This window comes from Haematobia irritans, chromosome 5, assembly GCF_050003625.1.
Source record: "Haematobia irritans isolate KBUSLIRL chromosome 5, ASM5000362v1, whole genome shotgun sequence".
NCBI classification, from domain to species: Eukaryota; Metazoa; Arthropoda; class Insecta; order Diptera; family Muscidae; genus Haematobia; species Haematobia irritans.
In genome coordinates, this window is record NC_134401.1 from 162061805 (window position 1) to 162073864 (window position 12060).

At 27.0% G+C, this 12060-nt stretch overlaps 1 protein-coding gene and 1 long non-coding RNA gene across 3 annotated transcripts in view; both read left to right on the forward strand.

Annotated features, from left to right (window-relative positions):
• Positions 1-12060, forward strand: part of GLS (glutaminase) — a 36721-nt gene that overhangs the window by 1321 nt on the left and 23340 nt on the right. For both annotated transcript variants that reach the window (XM_075312099.1, XM_075312100.1), the window contains exon 2: positions 11335-11441. In XM_075312099.1, coding sequence (XP_075168214.1) covers positions 11335-11441 — 107 coding nt within the window. The remainder of the gene's footprint in view (positions 1-11334; positions 11442-12060) is intronic.
• On the forward strand, positions 9197-10089 carry LOC142241200 (uncharacterized). Its single transcript, XR_012723526.1, has 2 exons — positions 9197-9678; positions 9738-10089. It is a non-coding gene; the product is annotated as an uncharacterized LOC142241200 (long non-coding RNA).

Consider the following 12060-nt stretch of genomic DNA (forward strand, 5'->3'; position numbering starts at 1 on the left):
AACTGTCTTTCGTTTTGGAAAATATCTGTAATGACTTCAGAGTAGTTTTATGAAAAATTCTTCCTGAGAATGTTCAAAAAAATCAGTACAAATGACACGGGTTCAGAAGTAAAATCTAAAATTGTTTTTTTTTTTTTTATTTCTCATAGAATGTTTAGAAAATAAATCGGAGAAAATTTGGGCTTTCAGATGAAGATTGAAAAAGGAAAAGTAATCACCGTTTTCCGAAATTGACCCAAAAAAATTTTTGGTAGGTCCCGATACTGTTGGTGGTGAAGCAGTTTATAGCCCAATCCGATAAATTTTACCGTGGAAACTTATTAATCTCAAAGAAAATTGTTTCTAGGCCGAGCACAAAAATATGCTTAAACAGAAAATAGTCCGCTGAAAAGGTAATGCAGTCATAGTTTTCCAAAGTTGACCCAAAAAATGTTTTACTAGGGTCCTGAGCCATATTATGTGCTCTCAGCGAGGATACTGTGGACGGGGAAGTAGTTTATAGCACAATCCGATACATTTTACCGTGGTGTGGTGACCGATTATTAATCTTAACGGAAATAGTTAGAAGGTCCAGCACAAAGATCTACTAAACCAGAAAATAGTCTGCTGAAAAAGGGAAAAGTAGTCTCCATTTTCTAAAATTGCTCCAAAACAAGTTTTACGAGGGTGGTTCTGAGCCTTGTTATGTGTACTCAGCGAGTATAGTGTCGATGGGGAAGTAGAAGTTCATAGCCCAAAATTTACTGTGTCGTGGTGAGAACCGCGGCGTTATTCATTTCTTCTCGAAGAAGGCCGTATTTCTCCATTTTGTTGTCAAATGCGTTCAATAGTCCTATTTTACCCTTCTCCATGTATTCGATGTGGATGATGTTAGGTTAGGTTAGGTGGCAGCCCGATGTATCAGGCTCACTTAGACTATTCAGTCCATTGTGATGTTATATACAGCTATCCGGACGATGGGACACTCTTCGCTTACTTCGGAGCACATTTGCCGGGTGCAATCTACTGTTTTGACTGGTATCCCGATGTTTACTATTGAGTCCATGTTTCACGAAGCGACAAGTACTGTTCTGAAATGGTCTCACGGTTGCAATTTTCTGCAATGAGTAAATGGGTAGTACCCATTGTGACCACGCTACAGTTGGTAGAATTCTACCAAAAATGGTAGATTTTGTACTGTTTGCTAGATTGGTAGAATTCTTTTAGAATTGGTAAAGTCTTTTAGTTTTAGTAGATTTTCAGTTTACAGAAATAAAAGTTTAACAAAATATTCTATAGAAATAAAATTTTGACAACATTTTCAATAGAAATAAAATTTTAACAAAAATTTCTATAGAAATAAAATTTTGACAAAATTTTCTATAGAAATAAAATTTTGACAAAATTTTCTATAGATTGAAAATTTTGATAAAATTTTCTATAGAAATAAAATTTTATATCGAAATAAAATTTTGACAAGATTTTCTATAGAGATAAAATACTTTATATGTTAGAAATAAAATTTTGACAAAATTTTCTATAGAATGAAATTTTAACCCTCTCATGCCCAATGTTGCCTATAGGCAATATTGTGCTTATATGCTTCTAAGTTCCGTTATTTTGATTTGTTCGATATGCGATGTTTTGCATTATGTGACGAACCACGATAGCAAGGATTTTTATTTTTTTCTTGTGTGTCAAGACTAACATATATAGTGCATCAAAAATTGTTAACGAAATTTTGATAAAAAACTTCATTTTTTAAATTTGGTAAATTTTTCTTAAAATTTTGGGCACGACTGGCAACCGTGATTGTGACTTTGATTTTTCTACGATTTACGTATCTTTACCCCTATTCCCATTTTCTTTTGGCGAATTGAATTACATTGTTTACATTTTATTGTAGTAGGCAATTGATTTTAATAATTAATTATATCACATATATTTAATAAATAATTATAATATAATATTTTAATAATTTAAATAAAAAACTACTGCTCTAAATTAAATTGAATTTATAAAAGTTAATTGTTCGGCATTTGAATTGTTTCAGTTAATTTTTAGAAACATAACTCCACCATCTTTATTTGGTTCTTGTTTACTCATTGCAAAAAGTATTCTTCTGTGTTATTGACTTTTTTTTATAAAAAAATGCTTATGTTCGTTATTTGATATTGCTGATGTTGACCAACAACAATGAATTAGAGGCATCCCAAGTGTATACTATTACAGTTTATGTTTTATTTTCAATAAACATTATAAACATTTGGATTCGATTACAAATACAACTGTTCAAATAACACAAAGAATTTCTAAGCAATAGTCAATATTGAATAATGTGATGGAGTTAGTTTTACATTTCTTTGGAATTAATATTAATAGCTGACAATTTTGGAATTAGAAAAATAGTTCATTTATTTATTACATATATCGATTCTATTACTCATAAGCAAAAAACTTTTAATAATAGAAGGGGGCGTATTGGGAAAGGGCTTCCCCGAAATGTATTTCGTCATTGAAGCGATAATTTAATACAACCCATTGTGACAATATAAACGCATTTTTAACATGATCAATGAGTAAGAAACTCTAAGAGTTAGTCTCAAAGTTCAAATCATGCTCTTGTATGTGCTCTTGCTTAAAAGTAGAAGAAACACCCATATACTATGTAGTATGTGAATGTTCACACATATATATTCTCTCGCTTCCGTTTCATAAATATTTCTACGGAGAGTGTATGGTAGACTCTCCGTCCTACAAATCACGCTAAATATAACAAAGTAATGGAATATTTTTGTTTGTATTTCAAGTCAGCAAAAATTATAATGAAATTCCACAACTTCTCGAAACTTCTCGCCAAAAACTAATACAGTTGTACATAAAAGTACCCATACCCATGCGAATAGTAATAAACCGCATAAGAAACCATGTGTGTTGTTCAAGTAAAGCAGCGATTTCAGCGAAACAAACAAAAAAAGAAAGCAGTCTGTCTTTAGTCAATCATAAAAGAATTCGAATAAACAAATAAAACGGCAAATAGATTCATTTGGTAAACATGTATGTATATTAGAGTGTATTATTATTTTAGTTAAAAGACAACTTGTCTTTATAAAATTTTAGTTTCTTTTTTTTATTAATTTAGCATCACCATAGTACATTATATACAATGAGGCCTCTCAGATGTTGGCACTCACGGTTGCCTAAATTTCACGGTCGACGTTTGAGATGTGTCCATTTATGACATACATAATATAGCAAATATCTCACAAAAATTGTGCACTTTTGAGAGGTGTCCGGTTTTCAGAGTGTGCAGGCTTGAGAGGTTTCACTGTATTTGTAATACGCATAATTATATCCATGATCTAAATGATCAAACACATTGCAATGTTTGTTTTCATATTCATATTTAGTCAATGTAGCTGCATTCGAAATAATATAGAAAAAAATTCATAGAAACCATAGGTTAATTTCGAAATCTATAAATACACAAGTGTAAGTGAACCAAACCTACATAAGTGCTTATAGGTAAACATTTTCTAAAAAAATCTGAATTTTTATGAGATTTTTTAAATCGCAGTATTTTCTTGTTGTTCTTCATTTTCTTATTATATTGGTATATACGTTTCGAGAAGAACACACATTTTCTGAGTTATGACGCATTTATTTTAGATATGACGTAGCAATATTTTTGTTATCATTCTGCCTCATTGTTGCAGTAGCAGTATCGACAAAAAAATAGAATATACAATTAATGGGAATTTCATTAGGTTAACTTATCAGAAAAGTATAAAATAATAAAAGACATACTTGGTTGATGATGTTCTATTTTTAATGATATAAAATTTTATCTCGGAATCAGTAGTCTTTGCCTAGATATGGGGTTTAATTACTATTAGCATACCCTATTAATCATCATTATATGGTGTTTGTTTTAACTCTTTTGGAAGTCTTGGTAAAACATTTCTGTAGAAATAATATTTTCAATAGAAATACAATTTTGAGAAATTTTTAGAAAATTTTCTATACAAATAAAATTTTGAAAAAATTATCTATAGAAATAAAATTTTGACAATTTTTTCTATAGAAATAAAATTTCGACAAAATTTTCTATATAAATAAAATTTTTAGAAAATTTTCTATAGAAATACAATTTTGACAAAATTATCTATAGAAATAAAATTTTGTGAAAATTTTCTATAGAAATAAAAGTTTGTGAACATTTTCTATAGAAATAAAATTTTGTGAAAATTTTCTATAGAAATAAAAGTTTGTGAACATTTTCTATAGATATAAAAGTTTGTGAAAATGTTCTATAGAAAACATTTTTGTGAGAATTTTCTATAGAAATAAAATTTTGGCAAAATTTTCTATAGAAATAAAATGTTGACAAAAGAGTAAAGAAGTAAACTTTTGACAAATTTTTCTATAGAAATAAAATTTTGACAAAATTTGCTACAGAAATACAATTTTTAGAAAATTTTCTATAGAAATAAAATTTTGGCAAAAATTTGTATAGAAATACAAGTTTGATAAAATTATTAATTATTTGTGTACTTTTTCTATAGAAATAAAATTTTGTGAAAATTTTCTATAGAAATAAAATTTTGTGAAAATTTTCTATAGATATAAAATTTTGTGACAATTTTATATAGATATAAAATTTTGTGAAAATTTTCTATAGATATAAAATTTTGGCAAAATTTTCTATAGAAATAAAATTTTGACAAAATTTTCTAAAGAAGTAAACTTTTGACAAATTTTTCTAACGAAGTAAACTTTTGACAAATTTTTCTATAGAAATAAAATTTTGACAAAATTTGCTAAAGAAATACAATTTTGACAAAAATTTTTATAGAAATACAAGTTTGATAAAATTATTAATTATTTGTGTACTTTTTCTATAGAAATAAAATTTTGTGAAAATTTTCTATAGAAATAAAATTTTGTGAAAATTTTCTATAGAAATAAAATTTTGTGAAAATTTTCTATAGATATAAAATTTTGTGAAAATTTTCTATAGATATAAAATTTTGTGAACATTTTCTATAGAAATAAAATTTTGACAAAATTGTCTAAAGAAGTAAACGTTTGACAAATTTTTCTATAGATATAGAATTTTGACAAAATTTTCTACAGAAATACAACTTTTAGAAAATTTTCTATATAAATAAAATTTTGACAAAAATTGTAAAGAAATGATAAAATTATCTATAGAAATAAAATTTTGTGAAAATTTTCTATAGAAATAAGAAATGATAAAATTATCTATAGAAATAAAATTTTGTGAAAATTTTCTATAGAAATAAAATTTTGTGTACATTTTCTATAGAAATAAAATTTTGAGAAAATTTTCTATAGATATACAATTTTGTGAAAAATTTTTATAGAAATAACATTTTGTGAAAATTTTCTATAGAAATAAAATTTTGTGAAAATTTTCTATACAAATAAAATGTTAACAAAAAAATGTCCTATAGAAATAAAATTTTGTGAAAATTTTCCTAGAAATAAAATTTTGTGAAAATTTTCTATAGAAATAAAATTTTGACAAAATTTTCTAAAGAAGTAAGCTTTTGACAAAATTTTCTATAGAAATAAAATTTTGACAAAATTTGCTACAGAAATACAATTTTTAGAAAATGTTCTATAGAAATAAAATTTTGTCAAAAATTTGTATAGAAATACAAGTTTGATAAAATTATCTATAGAAATAAAATTTTGTGTACATTTTCTATAGAAATAAAATTTTGAGAAAATTTTCTATAGATATACAATTTTGTTAAAAATTTTTATAGAAATAAAATTTTGTGAAAATTTTCTATAGAAATAAAATTTTGTGAAGATTTTTTATAGAAATAAAATTTTGTGAAGATTTTCTATAGAAATAAAATTTTGGCAACATTTTCTATAGAAATAACATTTTAACAAAATTTTCTATAGAAATAACCTTTTGACAAAATTTTCTATAGAAATAAAATGTTAACAAAAAATTTCCTATAGAAATAAAATTTTGTGAAAATTTTCCTAGAAATAAAATTTTGTGAAAATTTTCCATAGAAATAAAATTTTGTAAAAATTTTCTATAGACATAAAATTTTGTGAATATTTTCTATAGAAATAAAATTTTTGGCAGAATTTTCTGTAGAAAAAAATTTTTGAGAAATAAAATTTCGACAAAATTTTCTATAGAAATAAAATGTTGACAAAGTTTTCTATAAAAAAAATTTACAAAATTTTGTATAGAAATAAAATTTTGACAAAAATGTTTCTATAGATATAAAATTTTGACAAAAATTTTTTTTAGGAAAGCAATTTAAAACATTTTTCTATAGAACTAAAATTTACTATTTATTCTATGCAAAATAAAATTTTGACATAATTTTCTATAGAAATAAAAATTTTATTTTTTATTACTGTGAATTATAAATACATGAATTCTCCCCTTGAGATTAATTGTAATCTTTTAAAAATGGCAATCTTTGGGAATTTTTTCAATCATGTGAGAATTTTTTCGTTATGCAAATAAAATTTCAAAAATCGAGCAGACGGACTTGTGATATGTATTAAAATTGAAATGTTTTTCTAAATACATACGGGAAGCAAGGTACGTTTTGTTTTTGATGCGTTGTATTGACGTACATGTTGACAATTTTTGACTGGATTTTGTTTCGCATCGCCATTGTATAGATCACAAGATTTGTTATATTTTTAAAATGAATATAATGAATGAAGAACACAATGGAAAATATTTTAGGTGACTAATGTTCAAGTCTTAAAAAAGCAAATCTCGTTTGAGTTTTGCAATAGAACATCATTATCAAGTTATTGTAGGTGTGTTTAAGTCTGACCTAATGAACATATCGAACTCATACCATCACGACTGACTTCACTATAAACTCCCCTAGTTTCCTAAGGTATAATGAACTTGTCCCATATTGTCGTCATACATTTGGTACGACTAAAGACATGAACGATAAAAAATAACCACGACAAAAAAGCGAAATTTAACATGGATGGCATAGCAACAATTAGGCAACGAAGAGCGATTGAGGCGCTAGAAACAAATCTTGTAGGACGGAAACAACAACGACCATAGTAGCGAATTTAAAGCAATCTGAACAGAAGATGTTTGATTGAAATATGACAAAGAGCTAAGTATTCAATTTTTGGAGGGAAGAAATATCAAACATGTGAATATGTGTTGGCTTACACACACATACTCATGGATTTGTGTTTAATGTTTAAAAAATCTTAAACAAATTCCAAATACAAATATAAGAACCAGGCATAGATAGCTACGTGTACAAATAAAGCGTCTGCTAATAAAAAATAAAAAAACTAAACACCACACAAACCAACCAACAAAAAAATATAAAAAGTAAAAAAATAAACAAAAAAAGAAGAAACTAAAAAATTGCAAACGGGCCCCCACAAAATACCAAGCGTGACTGGTCTTATGATGCGCAATATTAGTGTGTCCCCAATACGGCACAAAACGAAAATAGGGGTTTTCATTTAATTTCGTCGAAATTTGTCAAGTTATATCCTTATTTTTTTTTTATATAAGGGTTGTAAACACAGTTGGTAGATTTCTACCAAAAATGGTAGATTTTTTACTGTTTGTAGATTGGTAGAATTCTTATTGTTTTGGTAGATTTTGCAAAATATTCCTCTCAAATTTTGTATAGAAATATCATTTTGAGAAAATTTTCTATAAAAATGAAATTTTTTATATTTCTACAATTTCGGCAAAAAGTTCTATTAAAATAAAATGTTTTCAAAATACTCTGTAAAAATAAAATGTTTGCAAAATATTCTATAAAAATAAAATTTTTTATAGAAATAGATTTTGGCAAAGATTTTCTATAGGACTACAATTTTGGCAGAATTTTCTTTAGAAATAAAATTTTGGCAAAATTTTCCATAGAAATAAAATTTTGGCAAAATTTTCTATAGAAATAAAATTTTGGCAAACTTTTCTATAGAAATAAAATTTTGACAAAATTTTCTAGATAAATAAAATTTTGGCAAAATTTTCAAGAGATATAAAATTTTGGTAAAATTTTCTAGAGAAATAAAATTTTGGTAAAATTTTCCAGAGAAATAAAATTTTGGGCAGAATTTTTTATAGAAACAAAATTTGTACAAAATTTTGTAGTGAAATAAAATTTTCTTCAAATTTTGGTAGATTATTTTTGGGAACGAGTGACAACCGTGGTTGTAAACAAAGTGGACTTTTCTATATTCGAATTTTTTAAAATTTGTAAAAGTCGAATTTTCTTCATTTAAAAAAAATTGAAAAAAATCGATATATCGCGTTTTCCAACATTTGGAAAAAATTTGACTAAAAAAAAAATTTGACCGAAATTTTGACCTAATTTTACACAATCATATTCATCATATGTCTGTACATATCTGTATTCCTTTTAAAATCATTTTTATAACTAAACCTATCCGCCATGTTCTGATTTTTGTAATCGCAGATCACAAGATCTCGGATTTCAATTAAAGAGAATTATATTGCCAATTTAACGTAACGAAAATATTGCCAAACGAATATCGGAACTGATACTATCAAAGTTTCCATAGAAAAATTTACATATTTTTCCGACTATTCGCATTTATTATTTAAAAGTCGATTAGTCGATTTTGACAAACATCAAAAGTAAAAAATGTCAAAAGTCGACTAGTCGAATTACAAAAAGTCGACTTTTGTATCCCTAAACTGATGTATTAAATTTTAAAAAAGTTTAGTTTTACGCTAAAATATTTTCTAAAAGCATATAAATAATATTAAAGACAATCTTTGAATCGCATATCATAAATTTTATTTTATTTTATATTCTCCAAAAGAAAAATCGTCTGTATAACAGAGGAATTTCGTTTTCTAAAATTTCGGTTTTGCAGCAAAATATTTATTTCTTTGGGCGTATTTTCTTCATAGACTTTTTTTTCTTGCTGGGGTTAAATGAGATCAAATATAATGCGTTTATAAGCTGTTCACTTGATACAGTTCATGCCCACACTCATTATGGTTGGTGGCTATTGGTTGCTGTTTCCAGCAAAGTTTTATTTCTGTGTATGTGTGTTCCTTTAGGGAACGATTTTGTAGCAGTAAAGTTTTGATTATCTCAATTATTTCTTAAATTCAAAATTAAAATTTTTAAAAAATAAAATTAAAGAAATTTTCAATTAATTAATACTATTGTATACACCCAGAGAAATGGTTGGTTGCAATTCGATCATTACAATGACGAAATGATGTCAGTAACGTATTTTTTGTTACAAGAACAATGTTTTGATTATTTTCCCCACTATACATCTAACATAACCATAAAAAAGTTCACAGGATCAAAACGAAATTCCCATAACCATTCAATTGTTTGCAATAACCAATGACAATAAATTTGGTTTTATGCTGCATAAAATTGTTGAGCTAACTACCAGCATAGTGAGACCTACATCATGGGAATCAACAAATGGTTGGTACAACCAAAAGTTGAGTATACCAATAGAATCTTAGTTCAATTATAGGACGGGCGTAAGGTAGTTGTTGCAACAAATAAATATTTATATCAACATCGACATGGTAAATGGTATGACGCTACAAAATTTACAAAACGGGGAACAGCATTTACTTGATAATAGTCCGCAATACATTGAATAAAGTTTATCCCATAGAAAAGAAGTTGCCTTCAGGTAAGTATCGCACCGATTTATAAAAAAGGAATATTACAAAATTTCCATAAAAATTGCAGGATTCATACACCAACAAACACAAATACTTTTTACGGCAAGCGAGCTTTTTTATTGTATAAAGCACACAGGACGAGCCTAAGTCGATCTGTATTTATTTTTAGAGGCTTAAGGAAGAAATTTCTGGCAAGTATATATTGAATTAGGTTCTGTAGTTTGACCACATAATTGCAACCTAATAACCATCTGTCATTGGTATACAAACATTACCTATAAAAAAATTGTAAATTGTAATGTAAATTGATCTCACATATATGTAGATCAAAAGCCTTTGTCGTTAGCAACTTTTGTATTTATTTTCGTAGTTTATTATGATTGTAAATCTTGTAATAAATTAATAAAATCTCAATATAATCTGCCCTTTCATTTAATATTGGAATTTGGTTAGGATAATAATAAAGAAAATCGAGGGCGGTTGCACCAACAAACAAAACAATTAATTTGAGATTGCGACAACCAATGTAAAGTTGATCCAACATACTACCATGCAGTTACAATTGCCAAATGTTAGTTGTGCTGACAGATATCATTGATAGTTGATGGAACCACCTGCTTTCGGTTGGCAAATAATTCGGTTGAGGCAACGAATTTGTTTTCTGGGTGTATGGACACAACCCAATGTATATTCGTACAACACACACGTGAATGGAGCAACATTGTTAGTATTTGAATGTTGGTAGAACTTTCACCAACACAGATACAGTAAAATAAACAGTATACATTTCGTGACAGTACATGCTATTTACATATGTAATTCCCTAGCAAAGGTATACACAATGCATATGAAATAACTGTGATAAAAATATCATTGTTACGATGACATCAAAGCCGTCAAAAGTAAGGGAAGTGTATATGATGATAGTGAAGTACAACAAAAGTGTACATCTGTGATGAAATTACTGCATATGTATGTGTAATGAACACCTAAGAAGGAATGTGGGAGAATTAATTCCCTATGAATGAATACCCAATTGAATTTCAATGATGAGAGAGGGCGAGAGAGAGAGAGCAGAGTTTTATTAAAGGTGTTTACAAATGCCTGTGTTTGTTAATATATGTGATTGATCTCATTGCTTTTTAAGTGTAACAACTGAGAAAATTGTAAACTGTGAGAGAAATGTAATTCTTTCTTACCATTGAAAGTGATCACTCCAGGGTTATTAAATAGGCTTGTTGTCTAAGCCAAAAGGTAGTTTACAAGAATGAAGCATTTTACTAGCATACTCTTACACTTTTTATTGAAGGCAAAACGATTGGAGAGCGGCCATCGTCCGTGGTATCCTCAAATTCGCGGAATACAAAAATTTTGGCAGTTTACAAAATAATCAATAGAAAACATTTAAAGAGCGTGAACTGGATTCCAATGTTTGTTATTTACACTGTATTTTCATAATATCATTCCGCTTACTCACCATCAATTTAAATTAAATGGAATTGTTTGTCCATTTTCCCCATATTTTCTCAAGGATTAAATGTGTTGGAGATAAAAATTATTACTATGTATATGGAATTGCTCTTAAGCATATTAAAATGTAGTATAATTTAATTTATTTTAACAGTAGATAAATTTAAAATTGTTGTTTAATTATTTCTTTGCAGCGTAAATTAAGGGCTCCGCCATTGATGAACTTAGTTTTTGCTAATCGTAAACTATCATTTTACGATACCAGCAGTAATGCCCCACCATCAAATGATGACAGTACACGGTAAGTGAATAATATATGTGACTGTATACGTTTGTGAATAAAAGCTATTACTAATAAAAGAGAGTAAAAGAGAAGAAGACTGAGAGAATCATAATAAATAAATGTAGGAGATTATGAAAGAGTGTTGATGTACTAATATTTTTACATGTGATTAACAGTCTAATTCACACCGATTATGAAAAATTTCACATTGTCAAAGAATATTAACATACTTTCTTAATATTTGTATGCATATCGATCTAATTAAATATATTTTCTTTTGTTTTATTTTGCTCAACTAACACTTTTATCATATTTATAGACATTTTCACAAAAACACGGACACAAATAGGAATTACATTTTTCTGTTTATATTTATTTTTCAATATAATATTTCCACTATGGAAAATATATCCACATACGTATATGTAATAATTATGTAAATACATGAAACAGTGTGACACATGTTTGTGAGAGTACAGAATGTGTTAATGAAGTTATGAAGTAAGTCAATATTTTGTAGATATTTTAGGAATAAATAGAAAATATTTTCTTGAATAATATATGATTGCAATAGACAGAGAAAAGTTCGCAAAATAACATACCGATTTAAAGATATAAATATATAGACTAGTATTTG